We start from the raw sequence: 22,551 nt of genomic DNA, 5'->3' as shown, positions 1-22,551 counted from the left end.
GAAATATTCAAAATCCTCAAGGAATTAGAAAAGCCAGGGAGAATTCCCAGGAAGGACCTCCTTAAAGATATAATGTGGTGTACACCGATACAAGAAACCAAGATACATAAATAAGATAGAATTTAACAATATATTAGAGTCAAGAAAAGCAAAAGTGCTAGAGTGTACACAGGACAGTGGCCCTCTGAATCCTAATATGAAAGGTCACAGGGTAGGACATCCCCAATGGAATCTTCACACAAGGGGAAATGGTGCGAAATGTAACAAATTGTTAATGAAATCAGACCATATCAGACTTAAATTTAGAAACTATCCGGAGTCCTAATTTTTGGTCTGAATGACACTGGTGTAGTCCCAAATAGTGCTACAAAAAATAAAATGTATTAATGCTAAAAAACATGTTGATAAAAACCAAATCCACAAACCTACATACATGTGTACAGAATCGTTACAATACAATTTATAATGTGTCACATTAAAATAAGTTGCCACTAGTGAGTACCATTAACTAGTGGGATAAACCTCCCATCCACAACATTTGAAATATCAAGGGGGTGGTATTGTGGACAAAAAAATCAATTTAAACTCTAATAGGCCAAGTCTGCTAGATGAGACAATAGTGGACTGGTTGTCTTCTGAATGGAGCTCATTAAGGAGTTGTTGATGTAATCACCTCCCCTCTAGTTTCAACGTTCAGGCTGCAAGTCCCTTTATTTTCATCAGGACATTCAACCCATGATTACCAATTTAATTTGTTAATTAGAAGTATCTGTAGCGTAGAGTCTGTATAATAAATCACAGCTCATGTGTTCCCCTGAGCCTTTTGTCGGATAGGCTCAATCACAGAAACAAATGCATCCATCGCATACCGATTCATACTGTGCAAAATGCAGAAAGCACGCCCTATGTCTTTCTGTGCCTTTTCTGTGGCTGAAACATGCATGTAAAAAAGGCACGAACATGCGGTGTGTTCCTAAACGCAGCTGTTTTGCTGCACGCTGTCCTGCTGAATCCAGATACAGACTGTTAGGAAGGGGGCAGCCCCCGCCCACACCCTCTCAGGCACCTTAAAGTAAGGTGAGATGCATTCAAGGCACTGTGATGAGCAAAGGGGGTGGGGGGCTAGTGAGATGGACGCCTTCCCGTCCAGCAGGACCCCATGCAAATATATGTATAGTGTAACCACATGATGTGGCCTAAGGCACGGGCGGCATCGCTATTTTGAGTAGATAGAGCTCCCATGTGGACCGTTTGCACCCCCTGCCACGCTGTCTATTCATTGTTCTTGAAATTGTTACAAAGATGTGTTTTTTCACCCAAGGAGGAATGTGCCCTACAAGCCCGCAATCAGAGACTGGCGCCTCGTTTGCATGTTCTCTCACTTTAGCCAAAATATGACCTGGCCCATTCCCGAGTGACCACGAGTTATAGCCCATATAAAAGATCCCCGAATTCCATGACACCAGGTGCCCTTTGACCACCAACCCCAAGTCGTCCAGAAATGTTCAAAGAGAATGGACAGGGTGTATTGTTGAAGCGACAATCGTGTGATTTGTATTCCGAGGGCTTGGAGGGCAGTGACCTTTGAGTCGGATGGCGCAGAGGGAGTGAGTGAAATGTGTGGGTGAAGCTTTGAGTGCCCCAGAACCTCCTGTGTGTCCGTCTTAAAGCCTGCCAAGTACACAGTATGAGTGATAAACAAGCTGTATAGTAGGAGTATAATTAATTTGTTTTCGGACCTTAAACGTGAGAAGATGAGCCCCGCAGCACCCACGTGATGGAAGATGGACGGACTGGGACCAATAAACTTCCAGCCCATTTGGATAAAGGCAGTACCTGTATAGGGTCCATCCAATCAGGCGTACAGGTTTTTACTGTATGGTGTTGAGTCATTATGACGCTGTGTACCTTTAAAAGTTTCTGCATGTACCTCTTTTCGGCAGAACGTTCTTAGCAGCAGAGTTCTTTGCTGTTGCTCTCATCTGCATGTGAGATTAAACTTGTAATCCTTCCAAGATCGACTTGGGCCCTCCCCCTCCTTAGCGGTTTGTATTCCCTCTGGTGGGAGCGTTCAGAGACGTGCCTTCACGACTCCAGAAAAAAACAGGTAATACCCCCGTTTAATTTTAGAACCATCACTAAGGCTGAACTCGACAGCATATTAAGTAGGCCGAAGCCCACCAAATGCAATGGTGACATATATCCAGCCAGAGTGGTCAAAGCATGCTCCGAATCACTGCGGAGCCCATCAACTCAAATCGTCAGCACCTCATTGAAGGAAGGTCATGTACCATTAGACCTAAAGAGTGCATGGATATCGCCTCTACTAAAGAAAGCAGGATTAGACCCAGGAATTCCAGCTAATTATAGACCTATCACAAACTCAGCCTTCCTACTTAAGATCTTGGATAGGGTGGCCTATGAGCAAATGCTGGACCATCTGACCAAGCATAATGTTCTTAATAAATGGCAGTCAGGGTTTAGACCTGGTTTTGGAACAGAAACTGCCCTCTTGGACTTGAAATCCAACATAATGTAAAACATGAATAATGGTCAAACTATGCTTCCTATGGTGCCGGATCTGTCCGCTGCCGTGATTTGGTTGAGCATACAGTATTGTTACAGAGACTCAAGGAAGTGGCAAACTTCAGCAAGGATGCAATCGCCTGGATAGGAACGTTTCTGGAGAATAGATACATCAGGGTTTGCAGTGATGTTGCAGAAGCCAAGCCAGTTCCCTTGCCTCATGGTGTTACACAGGGAGCGTGCCTGTCTCCATTATATAAAACATTCAGTGCTCCCCTCTTTCAGATATTGGAGGACAAGAATATATGTTATTCTAATTATGCCGATGTCACGCAATGTATTATCCCTTTAACACGGAACTATATGGAAGATACACGTGTTATCAACGAGCTAGTCTAATTCAGGACTGGATGCTTGAAAGCGGGGGTGCATTAATAATGCCAAAACCGAGCTGACGGCCATCGGCACTATCCACAGGATACAGAAATTGGGTGACGAGTACTGCGAGTTTAGAATAGCAGAATGCAAAATTATAACCAAACAAAAGATCAAAACCCTCTGGGTATTCTTTTTACCAAACTTTGAATATGAAGGCACAAGTAAGCAGCTTGGGATCCACTTCATCCTACTATATCAGATTACCAGCACATATTCGCCCTTTCCTCTCCAGAAAGAGGTGAGACAGTGGCCAGAGCCATCATAGGGTCAAAAATAGATTGTTGCAGTAGTCCTTTGATAGGAACTGGCAAAGCAGAAATTGCCAGACTACAGGTGATTCAAAATAGTGCCATTAGAGCAATAGAAGGTTTAAAAAAGCATGAGCACATTTCCGAGGCTCGGAAAGGGCTGCATTGCTTACTTGTGGAGGCGAGAATACAATTTCGGATGCTCATAATAACCCACAAATGTCTTGAGGGGTCTAACCCACATCACGTTGCAGAGAGGTTAATAAGGAAACCTTCAGTGAAAAATCTTAGATCTGACAACACCGATTTGCTTGTGGTTCCAAGAGCCAAGCTATCACAAGTGAATACATGTGCTTTCTTTGTAGCAGCACCAAGACTGCGGAACTCAATTCCGTCAGATCCTGGAGCATGAACTCACTTAATGTATTACAAACAAAAAATAAATTGGAAATCTTCCTCTTTAGACAGTATGGAGACTGGCTCCAAAAATACCTCGCTGGTTAGTAAGGACCGTCCTTCTGTTATGATTGCATGTCTGTTATTTATTACAGCCTAAAGGTCTCACCTTTTTATTGCACCCGTATGCCACTGGACCCGTGATTGTGCGGTACAAATGTAAAGGAAAGTAATGATACCCACCAACTGTCTTGTGCATGCTTCCGGCATCAAGCTCCATTATCTTCAGAGTTGGGAATCAATTCCTTCCCTTTCAAGTAAGGTGCAGCACCCCTCAACGCAGAGTTGACTTTGTAGTTTCAACCTACGAACTTGAACTGCTAGAAGTTGAAAACTCTAGTGGTGGCTGGAGTCTAGCACCTGCAATCACAATGCTCTAAAGAGCATGGTTAATTCCAGACTTGGTTTTAAGAATGTATGGCAGTCTTTTTGGGGTTCTGCTACCAACTGAACTGGTATTTCATTTATCCAACTAATACCCCCTTTTGAACAATAAACGCAGCCAATGGGGAAGCGTGACATCTAGCAACGAAGTATAATCAAGCCATTCGCGTGTGACAAGCTAAAACTAAAAAAGTATGCACTTTGTTATGCGAGTTGCAATTTCTTTGACATTTAGAACATTAAAACGAGAAATATAAGGAATATAGAACCAACTGACAGGCTTACCTTCACTACAATCCCAGAGGGTGCATGCTTCAACACGACACAGTTGTTGGTTTTATTTGTGGCCTGGCCTCCAGGCCCGTGTCCTCGCACAAACTGCTCTTGTAAATCCTTCTCGTCCACCGGAAGCAGGTCATAAGAAGTCTTCTTTCCTGCTACTTGGAACGATGTTACAGTAGGTTTGGGGGATAGAAATGCTTGGGCTTGTGTAGGTAACCATGGCTTCCAAAACAGGATCTTTAATGTGGTCCAATTCAACAAACAAGATATATTCATGAAGAGTTGAAAGAAAAGGCTTTTTTGCAAATCTGGAAGAAAAATCAAATGTAAATCAAAATTTAAGAGGAACCCTTTTCACTGGACCATATCTTCTAACCCCCTTCACGTCTATCTGGTCATCTTCTAACCCCCTTCACTTTTAGTTCACTTCTATCTGGTCATGATGTCACTCCAACTGATGGCATGTTCATCTGGCAGAGGGAACTGGGCATGCTTCATTCACTGCACAACTGGTTTGCCATACCACAAACTTTGAAAACGTGTCTCCAGGAAGTAGGGGCAAGAGTACCAGACAGAACGTGTTGCGGGTATTGGGCACTCCAATGTGCACCCCAATTCAAATGTTTTATAATTGGTTTGATATCAGGCTTAAAACAAACCATACAAGCAACTAAGACTACATACCACAAGTCAAAACATTAATATTTCAGAACATCCCTATTTTACACATGCCTGAAACACTAAAAGATATACCTAATGTCCATTTTATCTGAAAGAGTATTATAGAAATAATCTAGCCAAAACATTTACATCACGTTTACCACCTTATGGATCAAAGCAGTTAGAACTGTAACCACTGACAAAAAACTCCCATTGTAAAAGAAATCAAACTTAACGGTCAACCCTACAACACATAAATATCAAACTGATCTCTTACTCCCAAAAACAAAAATAGGGAGTACAAATATTAGATACATGTATAAGAAACAACCGTAACATGGGAGCCTGCTCCCACCCCCACTTGCCACTCACACAGCACCAAGGCAATGTTCGAATGAGTGGTGCCAGCAGAGCCGTGCCATATAGAAGGAGCCCAGGCTTATTAATGCCTGCCATCAAAAGGAAAGCCAATGCAAAAAAGCATCTTTCATTTTTGCGTTAGGAACTCGGTGCAAAACAGTTTGGATACAAAAAAGTGTCTATTTTAACAGTTAAAATCACCTTAAAAAAGGCCTCCGCCCACTGGAAATAATTACATTTTTGACTCCCTACCTCAAAAAAACAGAAGTATAGACCTAACTTCAAACTCTTAATTGGAGGCCTGCTAACCATAAAGTGGTAAAATTTCATGCACAGAGGGCAGACAATCATCCCCTCTATGGGTGCTTTGAAATGGTACATGCAGTTCCCAAACCCTCACTATACAAGCTTCATAACAGGAACGCCATTTCACCAAAATGCCATGGGTAGCGCAAGTGACATCACACGACCCTTAACCTCAACGACATCGCATGAAGCTATATCATTTGGCCCTACCCCCAAGTGACATCAAGACAAGTGATGGCACATGATCTCACACCCCTTGACAAAGCAGGAAGTGGCATCACATCGCATGGTTCCTCAGTACACAAAATATGGTTACGATACTGCTGTAACATGATATATATATACATTTCGTACAAGTCTGGATGACCATATGTAGCGTTAATATCAGTGTTTATAGGCCCATGTCACCAAATTACTGTGAATGTACAAAGTTCAGACATCCAGTGCCTGCCAAGTGTCTGGCCACAAAATGGAAACAGCAACTGACCGAGACAAGTCCAATCCCATGACAATGAGAGGCTGTACCACTTCATGCTTTTACACTTGGACAATACATGCAGGGCTTTTTTCTCAATAGTGCACTTTGAGCCAATGCACAGCAACCCATTACAACCAGTGACCCAGAGCCCGATTATCCACCAACCATTTTCCCCACAGGCACCCCACCATTCACTACGAGTCGCTAAGGGCCGTCCATCAACAGCTGTGCCAGTGGTTATGAATGATTTGAAACAATCCAGCCACAGTTTGTTTTTGTTAGATGGGAGATAGAGGGGTAGGATGTGTTGCAGGTCAAAGTAATTACATTTACAAATGTTTAAAAAATCTGCAAACCGCAGCAGTAGCTCCATGACATCACCCCTAGAAAATCCCATTTTATTATTTTCTTTGCTCCTTTATATGTAGCTTAATGCAGATGGTTTACTTCAAAGGCAGAGGGCAACTTCATGTAAATTAATTATCTCACATTGCGTCTATTTACAGTGTGCCTGTGAAGCAGGTCTGGCAGATCTGGGTCAGGTCACAGTGCTCAGGCAGGATTGGTGGCAGAAGCCACTGGGGCACACCCTTCATTACAGGCCCACTGGATGTGCAAAGCAGACAAGAGAAACGCCGATGAGATTTGAGTCCATGCTGTGCAGTCATTGAGTACTGCAGGCTGCTCTTACCCATTCCCAGCTAGCTAGACCTAGCCCCATACCCTTCCTGTAGCTACAGTACTGGGTATGAGCTGCACAGACAGCCCTGCATCTGAACCCAATCATTCAGGCATTCTTCACCAATGAACTGCCAACTTGTTAGTGATGGCAGCTTCATGGTTGTTCATGCATTCCCGTTATTTCTCCAGCTACTGAGATCTAGATTCCAGATTTAAAAAAAGCTGTGGCACATTGAGCTGCATTTACAAGCACATTGTCATGTGCAATAGAGATATCTGCTCTTGGCACTGCTGTCCAGTGGCCCAGGGGTTGCAAGGACAGGTCTAGGGGTATCAGAGCGGGAGCCAGAGGTAGCAGCCGCTCCCCCTGTCAATCCCCAAATGACGTCTCAGCTTCATAATCTTATTTCTCGGGATTCCAATTACCAAATCAGCCCCCTTGCCACTACAGCAAATAAGCCGTGCTCATATGAAATACTAAGATTTCACTCATATACTCAACTCGGCACCATTGTTGGTACACTCTGCACAAAATGGAAGATAATGCAGGAGATTGGTGCAGACGTTAACCGTGCTGAGCCAGCCATTATGGCACCTGGCCAGGAGTGTTTGCAGCACCTGGTCCCAAGCTTCAGGCAGCATTTCTGAATGCAGAAGACATTAAATAAAAAGGAAACTTATATCTATGAATTTTAAATGTATACCTTGTGCTGAAAGTGTGCTGTATGGTGCTTAGCTTGAGGCATGAAGAGGACTAGAAGAGACATGTCCTAAAAATGAGGACTATGTGCATTTTACATTTTTGTAACGCTTTACATTTTAGCTAGACTAATGAGGAGTTGTGTCTTCGTGTGATTAATTACTCCGAGACTCACACAACTTTACTGGGTTCACAGCTTCTCTGAGATAGCAGGTAAGTACATCGGGAACACAGGTACATTTACATGCAAGTTAGGTTCATGGGTAGGAAGACATCCACCGGTTTCCTACACCTTCAAGCTCCAGGTCCCAAATGACACCCTGTGGAACTTCCAGGGACCTTGAGTCTTAACATTCCATACTAAGATCCTCAGTCAATGCATACACACACAGTTAAGGCAAACCAAACATAAAACACAACTAACTCGTTGTTTTTCTGATCTGTAACAAGATAAATTACAGCAGGCTGAAAAAATAAAAGTGCCTACTGAGACGTATGCAGGTTGCCTTACAAGTAACTAGACTTGAGACGTTGCATGTTCCATTTCAAGAGCAAGCTATGGAGCGAGCCACTGTCATAGCTCCCTATGACACTCGCACCTTGCAACACTTCCCAACCCACCCCGAACTTGCTCGGATATGGCATCTGCATCCCTACTCTCTTCCCACCGACAAAGGTGATAGTTATACAATTGTTTGTGGTTGTCTGGTTAGGCACTGGTGGTTTCAAGCACGAGATGTCTCTGGGTTGTCAAACTGTTCTTGGTTAGTAGCCTCCCAGTAACAACATGCGTTTTGATCTCAGTCTTTCCCCACAGTTTTTACGGGGTTTGGCTTCTCGATTGCAGTAGGCCCACCTTCTTGGTCATGGTTGCCTTCTTGTTTAATCTAACTAGATGCAGTGTTTCTTGATAAAGGACAGTGCGTTCAGGGGATTTAGGACTCTGAATCCCAGCAGGCCATGTTTTCACACAGTAATGAGTTCCTCTTTCCTTTCAAGGTGCATCTGCTTCACCTTTGAGCTCCGACCTCCAGACACTAAGCTGCAGCTTTAGTCTTTGGACTATGGTCTTGCTATCCTTGATTTCACACACTGTAGTATTGCATGCTCCTTCTTGCTTCAAGGCTTTGATCCCTCCTCTCACACTGGATCTAGGTGCAAGTCTGTGGGCTCTCGCTCTTGCCTCTCTTTTAGACTATTGCTATCTTCTCGCATGCCCTGCTTTCTCGCGGTCAGCATTCCTCAGGTCTTTTTCCTGCTCGCCCCCCAGACCGGCTGGTTTCATGTCAAACATCCAGCAGGAACTCTGGTCAGAGCCTCGCTCTTTGGAATTTACCAGGTTGTTCTGGCACCTGGACAGCATACTTCAGATGACAGTGCACCTAGTGCAGGCACTTGTGCAATGCCTAGCTTCTCCAGCAGCACAGAATAATGACCCAGTCCTTTTCTCCCCATCAGGTGTTTTGATTAGCCGTGGGTCGGGTAATGTGGTCCCGGCTGTATGCTCAGTTTGGTACTGGATTCTGGATCAGGGAGTTCACGTTATCACTGCCCTTAGGCCCAGGAGGCCATAGGGGTGCAGGCAGGCCCTTTTGGTATAGGAGCAAGGCTTGCTCATGGCACACCATTATCCGAGCTATTTCACCCCTCGCTATGCATGTCACAGGTCAGGAGAAGCAACCCAGAAGAGGCACCCTTAACACGTATTTAAGAGTTCACTTTTATTCTCTATTTGCAACTCCAGGTTGAACTAAATGCAATTATTTAACAGGCTGTAAAACCGATGTGTGGTGATATGAATTTGCTTACATCAAACTCCTATCCACCCTCCTCGATACTCTACCAGCACCCCCTTTTCCACAACTGCAACCACCATCCCTTTATCCATTCCCCACTGTCAGGCCCCACAAACGACTGTTATACCAGCTTTTCTCCTGGCAATCACCTGCCCGCCAACCCTACCCCCGCCCCACTCTACCTTCCTCTTCTTATGGCACCAACTTACACCCCACCTACCTCCCTCAACCCTCTGGGGTTGCTATCCCTCTGAATAGTCTACCATACCTAAAAGGTTAATTGCAAATGTAACCTGGAAACGCACTCGCTCATCCTGTGATGCTTTTAGTTATGCGTTTCTCTTTCATAATGCTATGCTGCCAAACGCAAATATATATATATATATATATCATTGGTGCTGTTTCTCGCTCTAGTTTCTTTTATGGTGCATGCTGCTCTGCTGAACAATGCAAAGTCTTCAGTGCATACCGTTAGGCAAAGCTTGTATGCAGTACCCTTACGGTGCACTACAACTACTCTGACTACAGGTATAGAAAACCAACCTTTGGTATAAGCTCGTACTTCTTCTGCCTTAACATACCCAGATTTAACTTAGCAAAATCTGGTGGTAGCAGCTTCCCGGTCAAGGCACCTCAAACTTGGAACTCACTTCCTCTGGCACTGAGAGAGGAACAAACCTACTTCAGTTTCAGACGTAATATTGTGAAATGGTTGCGAACTAATGACATCTTATTGCAGCAGCCCTCTTATCCTTTTCTGCTCATGTACTAGATATTCATTCTACTGCTTGTACCCACCCAGCAACTTGCACCAGACTATCTAACTGTGATAACATTCTGTTTGTATATGTATGCCCTGCATACTGTATGTATCATCCCTATGACCACTGTCTTTGTGAATACCTACCTTGGCACTCTGTACTATGTAACCTAATCCTAAAGCTTTCTTGTACCTCTTGCGCCCAGTTACCTCCGGTTCAGTGCGTCATATAAAAAAAATAAAACAAACAAACTACACAGTTTTGGTAGCGTGTTGAGCAGCCAGGCTCATCTCACGAGGGGTCAATGTGAGCTATAGGGGAGTGTCACAGAGATTCAGTGACAAGTATTCAAATAAAGGCTTACACACAAGCTTTCTTGAACAAACAATTATTAATTTATCAGTCAGTTAGAATAAGCCTTCAGTCATGGAAAAAGTAAAACATCCAAATGAAAAGCTGAGCTGGTATCTTGAGGGGGTTGCCCTTGAAAAGGTACATCACTTCAAATACTTGGGAGTCACCCTAGACTGCTCAAGTGTCAACACAACCTTGCAATGCACTCTTGTGGAAAAAGCAAAAAAACTCACCGCTCAAGCCCGTGCGTTAGACAAGAAATTTGGCTGCTTCTCCTTCATGCCGATGATGAGATTCTATCGTGCAAAAGTGGTTCCTTCTCTCACCTACGCCGCGGAGGCACTTCCTCATACACCTGCGCAACTTTGGCCTAAGTTAGAAGACTACTTTTGGCGAACTGTCTTGGGCTTGCCGAAATCAACATCTATGCTATTAATCAGCAGAGAGCTAGGCCTACTTTCCCTAGGAGGCACAACAGAGATAAAAAAACATGATGTTCTACAGGAAAACGCTGCTCCCGGAACATTCACATCTACTAGACATAATTCGCTCAGAAACACTGGGCATGCGTTGTAGCGTGTTAAAATCCTGGGAAACATTGTGTAAAATGAAACTGTTGGAAATTCGCTCATCGGAGGACGAGCTCATTCGAAACCCAAAAGAAAAGAAAAAAGAAAATGGGTGAACTTGATTGGATGAAGACTCTGGATGGCACAGCCAAGTCTAAATCAACTAGCCATCTTCCGCCTCACCTGAGTAAATTAAACATAGTTTGGAACTATCTGAGCAAATTTCCTAGCAAACCGGCTAGAAATTTGTTCTTGAGAGCTCGCCTAAACCTTTTGGAAACTCAGGAGATCTTGGCAGTTAGAGGGCAGAGCAACTCAGGCAAATGCTGTTTCTGCATAAACACAGATGAGGTCGAAACTATACGACATTTGTTACTCAACTGTCCAGGCACAAAGGCAATTGGTGAAAAGTACTTGCTACCACATTTATCGGCTTCTCACACCAGAGAGGCGGAGCTGTGGTGGGGCCGGCTAATGAGTGGCGAAAGGACTACCTGGACAATCGCCACAGCACAGACGCTCAATTTTGGCTCCCTAACTAATGTGATGTAAAATTGGATTTTCTTTCTTTCTGCATTTACGTTTTCTTTTTCTGCATTTATGTTTTCTTCTCCCTTTTGTAAAAATCATTAATTTGATTAAATCAAGTAAATAAATAAAAATAAATAAGCCTTCTTCAGAAGGGAACAATATAAAAGTAACACACAAATACACTTCAATAATGTACACTCTTCGTTTCTAAATCAGTAGAGAGCCTTTTGGGATGGCCCACAGACACAACCTACAACCTCAGGTGACTTCAATAGCTAGGGTGCTGGGGACATTAATATCTTACTGTTGGCATTTAGAATACTCTTAGAAGTTAGGAAAAGGTTATTAGAACAAGAGACCTCAAATATTCTTAAGCAGGCAAATACTTTTGGATCCCCTAAGAAGAGTCATTCAGTACAAGTGGCTAAACCAAAGTCAATGGGCAAAAGTCTCATAGGGTGAAGCCCTTGTGGTAGGTAAGTAGAAAAAGTATTTGCACAATGTTTTAGAAGTCTTTGAAGAAAAGAAGAATCAAATGTAGGGCCACAAGCTGATTAGACTTGTGAGTGATAGAAGATGCAAGCAACTATACAATGAGAGGTAAGTTCTCTCAGACTTTACATTTCCTTTTGATATTGAAGAAAAAGTGAAGCAGGTGACTTCTGTTCCTGAGCAGCTCTGCAGAGCTCTCCGTTCCTGGGCCTCTGTCGTGGGGACAAGAGGGAGGACTTCTGGGGATTCCTGCACTGCAATGGGACGGTCACCGCTCGCAACCAGCAATCTTTCCATCAAGTGGCACTTCGGTGTTTCAGCTCCTCGCGACTAGCGCAAATAGCAACACTGCAGTTCCTGGCTGTCGGCATGGACTTTCCTTGCTTCTGGGGTCCTCCACTCTGTTGAGGGGGCTCAGGCTCGGTCAGTCCTACTTCCTGGGAGTCCGGAGGATCTTCCTGGAGCTCTTGGCCAACTTAAAAGCAACGCACACAATCTGGTGTTCCTCTCCCTTGCTATACGGTTTCCAGCAGCAACTCTGGGGAAATTCAACCAGTTCCGAGAAGGATGTCCAGGTGGCTTACTTTGGAGTCGATTGGTCCCACCAACTCAAGGGGAGAAGTAGTCTTTGCAGGGGCTTCTCTGTCGATAGGAATTTGGAGTTTCAGCACAGCAGCAGAGCTTCACCGGGCAAACCAACGGTCCAGGAGTTGCAGCAGGCATCCTCTTCAAGTTCTTCTTCGGTTCCTTCGTCCAGTGGTCGACTCTGCCTTTCAAGCCAAAAGCCTTGCCTTCTATTCAGTTCTCTCCCATTCATTCCAGCCTAGTTGTCAGTTACCCAGCAGGACAGCTAGCCGGCCAATCACCAGAGTGCATTTGGGTCTCCTAGGAGACTAAGCACAGGGAGTTTCAGGCACTTTCTGCCTACCCCAGACACCCTGGAGCCAGAAGTGGGCTTCACTCGTGAATCCCGCCAAAGGCAAAGCGAACAATGGGACCAAACATGGTTTGGCGCGCAGAGTAAATCTCAAGAAGGACCTTGCCACAAAGAAATGGCAAAAAAAGAAGACCGGGGCCATTGTGACAAGAAATGGCACTCTTGGGTGCTTTACTGCAGCTGCGAATGCCACCCGTGGTAAATGCACACCACAGTAGTTAAAACGAAACCACTGCCACTAGCCATTCAGTGAGAAAAGGGTAACATCAAAATGTTATATGAGAAGTTAGACAAAGGGGATACTAGGTAACCCTTCCAGCAGTTTGTGCTGGGTCTAGAAAGGTACAAATGTAAGTAAAGACAATTTGTCCCAAAGAAGGTATTTAAACCCTTGGGGATATCTGAACGATTTCCCTGTGCCACTGTAATAAAAGGTGCTGTGCGACATAATATAAAAGATGATGCCTAGGGAGTTTGCCAAGCTCCATAACCAAAAGAAACACAAAGCTCAGAAAGCACAGTAAAATACATGAGATAGTGGGATAAAGGGTATCACTCTCTCCAGGTTAAAATAAATCAAGTCCTCAAAATCCAGCAAGGTTGCTGGGGGTCTCCAAGGTGGAGGGAATTGGCACATGTCTGAGAATATCACTATCACACACACACACGCACGCACGCACGCACGCTACAATTCGTCTGCAATGTAGCCAACTAGAATGAAGTGGTGTGCCCCGGAGGTGGGACCATCTTGGGAAACCACGAGCTGCAATAATGTCGACAGTCTTGATCTTATAACCGTACTCTTGCTCGACGTGCTTTCTTGAAGTACAAAAATCAATGGCAAAAATGTCCCTTTTTAAATTTGGACGTGAAGGGAAGAGGGCCCCTCGGTATTCCTACTACCTATTTCCCTACCCTGTACCTCAACATTTCGAGCCTCCATTTCTTTGTTAATAGCTAATGTCCTTTCAAGACAGGCGATACAGTTGGTCCGGCCTCCATATTCTACTTACACATGCGCCTATAGCACCACTTTTCAGTTGTATCCAGCACATCCCAACTAACCTCCCAGTGGGCTCGCCTTTTCTTCCTCTATTGCCCTTTTCATTTTTGCCAGCTGCTCCCCGATCACCTCCCGTTGTCTGCCTGTCCTGCAAAAGGCGACAAGCTGCAAAGCCCGACATGGGTAAAGACAACCACACATGTACCCATTTGACTTTTTTAAATCCAGGAGTCAAGTACAGCTTATTTGTAATTACGTCTTATAAAAAACATATAATGTTGCCACCATATGGTCGGACTTGTACCATCATTGGCAAACCTTTTTTCATTTACATTTGTATGGACACGTTTTCTTATTGTTGACACTTTGTGTAGGTTTCGTCACAGCACTGCTACCACTGAACACTCCAGACACCAGAATCAGTTCAACAATTTCATTTTTCTTATGGGGAAAGGCTGGATGAACTCCAATAGGGATATGAGGAAACAAAACAGGAAGGATACATAAAAGAACAGTGTCAGGATGGAAAACTAAACATCTGGTGCAAGGGTCTCATCTAAGAGGACCTAGTGTCCTTATTCATTGGCCAGTTCCTAGTCTAATCAACAAGACCCCAAGGCTAAGAGGGTCCACCCTGAAAATTTCTGTTCACTCAGTCACAGAGTGTTTAAAGCCCACCAGCGGGCTTCTTTCTTGGCGGTGCAATTGACTTCAGTAGATGTGTTGTCTCAGGAACCTGTAGTTGCAAGACCTCCAGTCCCTTGCCATGCAGACTCTCTCCTACCAGGGCAAGACCTCGTGCCCTTGGGACTCAGTGGAATGGACAGGATTTCTCGCTCATTCCTGTGTGCTTTTCTGGCTGAACTTATTCCTGGCCTCTAGCCAAGGGCCACCCTCCTAGACCAGAGCCCAATACAGGCTAGTCTACGGTTTCTCAAGCATGATAGTATCCGTCAGCTGCAGCCTCAGGGTATTGAGTCTCCTACTCGCCATCCGACTTCTCAGAAAGCTATCCTTTTCAGCGGAAATGGATCGACATGTTCATGGTCAACATGTGTTATTAGTCAACATGGTGTACTCGTCTACATTGTCCTTCTGTCCTGTCATGGTTGCTCTCTGGCTCGACATCTGTACTGCTTAACATGTTCAGACAGACACACAGACAGACACACATATCAGGCTAGCCTTCCTGACAGGTCACAGTATGGCTTCCTTGTGTGTTGCAGCACTAGGAAAGCAGGAGCAAGCAGCTTGGACATCAAACCCCTGCTCTTACTCATATTAGTCTTTCCCCAGATGAGGGCGATGGAACTTGGTGGGATGGATTTGTCAGAGATGTGTTTGTATGTGACCTCTGCCCCACCGCACCCCGTGTGTGGGTAAGTAGGTTATGATTAGAGTGGAGAGAGTGGTCACTAAGAAAAGACTGAAGTTCAGATTTCTGAGAAGTTGTTCGAGAGAGAAGGTTAAAGTCCCCTACAAGAATGAGCTGATGTTAAAGAGAATCAAGGAGTTGCACAACATAATCAAAGAATGGTCCAGTGGGACCAGGAGGGCCATAGATGGAGATGATTTGAACTGAGTGATGCAGATCAGTAGTATAGATGGTGAATTCCGTATCCGTCATGAAAAGCTCCACTGGTAATGGAGAAGGTAGAGGAAAAGAATAACAGTTGTTGGCTGCAAATTCAATGAGTGTAAAATGTTATGACAACGAGTGGAGTGCAGCGAATATGCCGCCTGGCTTGGTAACCCCTGATCCCCATAAATGGGTATCGCAAGAGGAGCATGATGTTCCTTAGTCAATTTCTTAAGAATAACAACTTTTAATCAGTGGCTGGAAGAAAGCTATCCAGTGCCCACCTCTCTTGGAACCTGAAATGGGCCTCCAATACAAGGAGATTATAAAGGGATCCTATGATGCCCTTTTTGTTCCAAGGATGCAGCCAAGTTCCCTTCAGAGGCAGGGACCTCCTGGCTCGTGATCAGAAATCTAAGTAATAGTATGTCAGAGGTATCCTTCGGTGCAAGTCCGGAATGAAATGTCACCTGCCTATGCCTTAGCACAGGAGTTACAGCACATGTAGTGTGAAGGTTTCCAGTTAGTGATGTAGCCATTAATATAGCCTTATAGATTGCGGGAGGGATCATTATCGCGGGATGATGACCTGCTACCAATTTATGGGCTGGGGCGAAGCTTAAGTTGGTTAAGGGTCATTGCTCCAAGCGATAACAGCTCCCATGGTATGCAAGGCTATTAGCACCTGCAAATTAATCAGGACCTGTAGACCTTACCTCTCTAAAACCAACTGCATCATGCTTGCCAATGCATTAGTCATGTCCAAACTGGACTATTGCAATGCCCTCTATGCAGGTGCCAACAAATCCATCATAAATAAAATGCAAATCCTTCAAAACAACGCTCTTAGAGCAGCCCTTGACATACCCCGCAAAGCACATATTTCAAACGTTAGGAAAGACCACCATTGGCTCAAAATTAGCGACAGAGTCCTGCTCAAGACACTATCGCTTACCCATAAAGGGCTCAACAACACTGCTCCCCCCTACATCTCAGCCAGACTGACTAGAAAATCATCCAGGCACCATACTAGGGCTACTAACCACTACCTGCTCGAAACCCCTAGATTCAGACGCTCCAAAGCGGGCAGAGCAAGCTTCCCTGTCAAAGCTGCCCAGGCCTGGAACGCACTGCCCATTGCACTGAGAGCCAACTTACCCTATTCCAATTTTAGATGCAAGGTAAAAAACTGGCTCTGGACAAACGACAACTAACTCTCGTGGCACCCAATGACCACGATACCGTTGTCTAAAATGATTCTGTTCTCATACCCACACCTGTACACTCCCTCAAAACTATAATATGCTAGTTTTTTTCTTCCACACGGCGTGTAATGATATGTTCTTACTGCACTGTTATGTTGTTTTTCGTCTATACTCTGTATGTAACCCAAGCTTAAGTAACCTTGTACCTGCTGCGCCCGGCTACCCCTGGGTTTTGTGCGCATTATCAAATAAACAATACAATACAATACAATACAATACATGGTAGTAATAGCAATACAGGTTTGGAGGTGTGCTGGTGAAGTAAAACATGTTGGTTCAATAGTGAGTAAAGCACACAAAATGGGTTATTAAATGAAATGCAGTTTTACTTAGTAATATTTTAATACCTAAATTGTCTTTAATAATAATAATAATAATAATAATAGGTAAGCATTTGAATTTCTAATTTGGTTTAAATTAACATTGTATCTAACAGAAACTCCTTCTGAAAATATTCAAAGTGACCCGTTTTCTTTAAAAACGGAAAAAGCACTATATCATGTTTTAGGTTTCACTTTGGTGTTTTAAGTTAGGTGGAATACCCTATTGAAAGAAATCTTGCTCGGAAATTGCATTGCGGTTTCTTTAATGCAGACACATGCTTTCCGTTGATTGCCTAGATGCTTTTAAAGTCGCTGTCAGGAATTATTGACACCATTCCAAACATTCCAATTGGTTGAGAGTAGGTCAATAACGATTTCCATGTGCCAATATGTAATGTGGTGTCATCACTGAACTTGCACAATAACAGAGGTTCACCACTCACTTACAGTGCTGCTTCCGTTTTCTTTGACACAAAGGCACCATCAATGTAATGTGAGCTAAAGATGTGCTCGCTATATCACGCTCACCCAACAATGACTTCACTGATCTTGGACATCACTCAGACCGTCTGTCCCATGTCAGGCTAGGTCAGGTGCACGATTCCCCGTCCAGTGCCTTTTATCCTGCCAGCAAGCCTTGGTCTGTGGGCCACTCGCGGGGTGGGGGTGGGGGATTGAGATGCTTGTGGGTGGCACACCTTAATAAATAACAAAGACTTCATTTTTTCACATTCATATTGCAAGTCAACATCCCTGGGGAATTGACCTTTTGTTCAGGAAACCACGAACACCTAAAGTCACGGTACGAGCGAAGGGACAAACGACCAGAATAAACCATAGTAACCAATACCTTAGCAACAATTGTGCATTTGCTGGTAACTCCCCAGACGGAAACGCCACACAAAAGACGACAAAGCAGCGAAATGGTGCCCTGCGCGCTAGAGAGTTTGAAGGATTACATTTCACTTCAACGGCATCTGGCATCCAGAGCAAAGTCTCAGATGACACAACGAGGAGCAAGAGGACAGAGCCAAGCCACATCCGAGTTTACGGATTATCGACCTCCAAACGTCATTGCTTGAGCTCTATGCTTCTATGCTTTAAAGGGAACGATGTGGTGTTGAGTCTAATCGACCAATGGCATCCAACATTCCACATTCGGCAAAGGATCTCTGGAAGCAGAAAGGGCTCCGAAATCTATTACTGAATTGCTAAAGCAAACACGGCTGGTAACGGGATTACAATTTAAGTTTCAGAAACTGGGTATACAGCATTCCTCTTACTTCATGTCAATTTACAAGTCCATTTAAGCTACATACGGTATTTTGGGATAGAAGTGAAGCACTGTAAAAAATATTTTTGATTGTATTGATGTGTGCGCAGCAGTGTGTCTTGTGAGGAGTGAGGACAGGACTCTGCTGGTTACACTCTGATTTTCTTTCCAGTCCGCCTTCGCTTACCAGAGATTCTACGTGCTACAAAAGCACCGCGCAGGCGCGGAGCGTGGTGCGGTGTGCGGAGCAGTGTGTCTTGTGTCTGGTGTCGGGAGTTGGGTTGGAGGTAAGATACTACCCGGTCCGCCTCCCTCAACCTCGCTGCCACTCACCCATCATAGATGGCTCCACTATCACCCACGGAGGACAACATCAGCCGACGTCTACGCAGTAGCAAAACAGGCCAAGACCTACATCCAGACTATCAAGACCTTACAAAAGTGCCCGATAGGGCCCGGAAATGCGAGAAAGGGCTTTCAACAGCAGCTACCCCCGCCAGTAGGGAAAGAGCCCTGCATAAAATTTCCTCGGGCGTGCTCCCCTCTCCCGCTCCCTCGGGATCCCGTCGGACGAAGAAAAGTGGGCGGGCAGGGGCGCCGGAAGACACTGTTTCATCCAAAAACTCCTCACCATCGGTGGCTAGTACGAACAGCCCATCTAGCCCGGTTGCAAGAAGGTCCTCTATGCCCGGTCCGATCACCGTCTCGACGAGTGATTCCTCGCCGGAGGCTGTCGGAGGACGGTCGCGGCTGGGATCTGATCGGCCGGGTTCAACGACTCCAAATCAGCCGCACAAAAGCCTTGACAAGAACAATCACCCCGATCATCACGACCCTTCGGCGGGCTCGTACGTTTCACCGCGCCAGCTAAACAGCCCAGACCAGAAGACCGAGAGAAATCTAAAGGACCCGTTGGCCAGCGTACCAGCAGCAGCCGAGACTGGGCAAACGGACACCCGTCCCATAGCTACTACAGTTCAGATCCAAGTACATCACACAGGCCTCTCAAGGGGGTCGCATCATTACAGGCCGAAACCTACCACCCGAAAAATTAGTCCGATTGACTCGTGGGACACGGAATCGGAGAACGAGGTCTTTGCGCCTAACACACAGCCGGAGGTGTCGGAGGTGTCAGAGGTGGATGCCGAACCAAAAGCGGCTAGCACCACGGACCCCGAGTCGGCCAAAGACCCCCAAGTTAACACCGAGACCTCAAGGTCAAAAGTGGCGAGTGAACCTCCAGTCCAGGATCGGGACTCAGTTATGAGAACTCGTACACCAAACCCGGCTGTAGGCCCGCCTCCAGTTGTGATCGAAGCACAGCTGAGTGACACTGAGCAGCGGGGACAAGCCCCTAAGAAATCACTTCAGGTCCCAAAGACTCTGTTCAATAATGGGAGTTCAAATCAGAACCAAACAATGGGGAAAACTAGGTCAAAGAAACAGAAAAAATTCACTGCAAAGTCCCAAGGGGAGCACAAAGGCAGTTTGAGTTCGACGAACCTGAAAACTCTCAAGGAATATTTTCTGAAGCAACATAAAAGAAAATTAGGCCAAGAACCTGAACTGTCAGACGCGGAAATCTTGGAGGCTATCCAAGATAACTCACCATCGAGCAAAGCCAGAAAAACCGACTCAACTCTCCAAGGGTCGAATACAGACGGCACCACCACGCGAAAAACTCGGCACCGCACCATTGCGGGGCTTAGATTCAATGAGACCAACACCATCAAAAGTCTTACATCAAGAAAAAAGCCAACAGGACTCGCCTGAAAAGGAAGCAGATCTTGCCAATAAGTTAGTCGAAGACCCCCCAAGTCCGTCAAAGACATCAAATGCAACTCTTCCAAACCTTTCGACCACCCCAAGCTTACCTAAGCCGACCCAAAAATTCCGCTTCAACCAGCAGACAGATAACTTCGCGTGGACCCGGCCACATATTCAAGGAAACCCAAATCAAATGTTAGAAAATCTGCCGCAGGCAATACATCCCAATACATTAACTTCAGGACGAAGGCTCTCGGAAAGATTCACGGTACTCCAGGGTTCCAAAGAATCAAATACCCTGCTTAAAAACAGATGCCCTACTATTGCATCAATCACGTCGGAAAGTGACTCTCCCTCGAAAAAGAAAAAAAGACCTTCTGTCGGTGATGTCGGCATTCTCAATCACCTTAAATCCCTTTGGAAAGCTGTATGAATCGATACATGAGGCCTTGAAAGACAATATGTCAATGATCAGCGAGCTAAAGGACAAGCTGATTTTTGTTGAAGGCTATCTAACAGCCACTGAAAGAAATTCAAACTACATATATGCAAAATTAGGGGACAAAAATTGACAATCTGACCACAGAACTGCAAAAGAGAGGTGGTCTTTCAAACAAAAGCATAGAACTCTTGACAAAAGCCACACAGACCACCCAGACTGGGAAGAACATAGAAGTAGCCCCTATCTTCGCAAAAATGCCCCCAAAGACCAAACTGCATTCGGTCACAGCAGTGCTACTGTCCCCGCCAAAGTCTTTACCCAGGGGGAAGGCGAAAGAAAAGAGAAAAAACTGCACTAAAGCGTCTGTGCTCCTATGTGCGGAGGAATCACCGCCAGAAACTTCGCCTACACGGAGCTCTATTAGGGGAACGGAGATGTCACTAAACCAAGGGGAAGCTGCTAAAAATTCAACGTCTATAAACTTGGAGCAGACGGATATGGCAGACACACCTAGAATAAGTGTGGACTCAAACTCATCCTCAGACCTGCAAAACATATCACAGTATTCAAATGCTAGGGAACTAGATTCACCATCTCCGACAAAGCGAGGTGACCTACCAAAACAGTCCCAAGAAATCCACCCACAAGATCTTGACCCTACCCAGGAAGGGGGGAAAAAAAAGCATGACAAGGTGTCTAGCGACTACACTGACCAACGATTACGCTCAAACTCCCCGTCTACTGCACTAGAAGCTTTAAGAAATCTAAAGAATACAAATGAAAATTTTAAACACGAGTCACGAAAAGATCAAGACCAAAAATACAACAGATCACATCACGCCGATAGACCGCGACTTCATTCTAGGAAGGAGCCGAGACGTTTCCAGGAGGCTGTCGCAAATAAAGACAGAAAACTCGAGGGGCACTACTCTTCAAACTGGAACAAATTTCGGCCAAGGACAGCTACCTGGTTCTAAATCGCAGAACAGTCTTAAATAGACTGGGAAAAATAGACAAGCTCCGTCACCTAAGATCGGACGACTTAATATTGGTCGAACCTTACCATCGTGAACATAGAGCGAAAGCTTACCTCCACGTAAGAAGTAAAGTAGTGATGGAGCTCACAACGGAAGTCCAAAAAGACCTTCACAAACTGGGCCTCAAACTACATCTCCTCCAGAAGCCACCAAAGGACAATCCTGACAGAACGAGAGACAAAAGGGAATGCTCAAACCAGGGCATGGAACGACGGAGAGAAAGATACGCACAGAAGACCCCGAGAAGTGAAAACCTGACATATGGCACCGAACGGCGATGGCGATATAACCGAACTACTCCACCCATTACCAGTCCAGGCAAAAACGATGTTACATTAAAAACCCAAGAAAATCAGGAGAAAAGAGATCAAAGAGAGTCTAGGACTGAAAATACAAGAGAGATTAGATCCAGAAAAGAACCGATTGCGCCATCTGCACCCAAACCATGGAGATGGATCACGGACACCTTCTCTCGAAACCAAAATCAATAGCAACAAACACAGGGACCGAATTCCACAAAGAAGCTCAATACCAGTCCCTCAAATCTTCGAACAAAGAGCACCCTACACATGGCATCCTGGAATAAGAGAGGGTACCGGCGCCTAACTACGCCAAGTGATGTAAACCTGAGCACTTTCGAGCTGATATGCTTACAAGAAACATGGTTGGTTCATAGGCCCTCCATGAACGGCTATGTAATAGAAGCCTCTGCAGCATCCAAGTCTATCCTAGGCCGCCCCTCTGGAGGCGTACTAACAGCAATCTGTCTAGGCTCTGGGATCACACCCAAGGGAAAAATAGCAGAGGCCTATGGAATGCTAACTACGCTGACTTCATGGTTCCACCAAGATCAAACCAGAGACGTTTGGATAAACTCGGAACTAGGCATAATAAATTTGTACT

General features: G+C 45.0%; 1 protein-coding gene across 1 annotated transcript in view; it reads right to left on the bottom strand.

Moving 5' to 3' along the window:
• Positions 1-22,551, bottom strand: part of MTRFR (mitochondrial translation release factor in rescue) — a 141,797-nt gene that overhangs the window by 43,129 nt on the left and 76,117 nt on the right. The window contains exon 2 of the mRNA XM_069619664.1: positions 4,338-4,642. Coding sequence (XP_069475765.1) covers positions 4,338-4,610 — 273 coding nt within the window. The 5' untranslated portion in view covers positions 4,611-4,642. The remainder of the gene's footprint in view (positions 1-4,337; positions 4,643-22,551) is intronic.

The sequence above is a fragment of the Ambystoma mexicanum genome, chromosome 10 (genome assembly GCF_040938575.1).
Source record: "Ambystoma mexicanum isolate Mex_15411 chromosome 10, UKY_AmexF1_1, whole genome shotgun sequence".
Classification (NCBI taxonomy): Eukaryota; Metazoa; Chordata; class Amphibia; order Caudata; family Ambystomatidae; genus Ambystoma; species Ambystoma mexicanum.
Note: the sequence above shows the minus strand (reverse complement) of the source record. Positions and strands in the feature narration are given on the sequence as shown.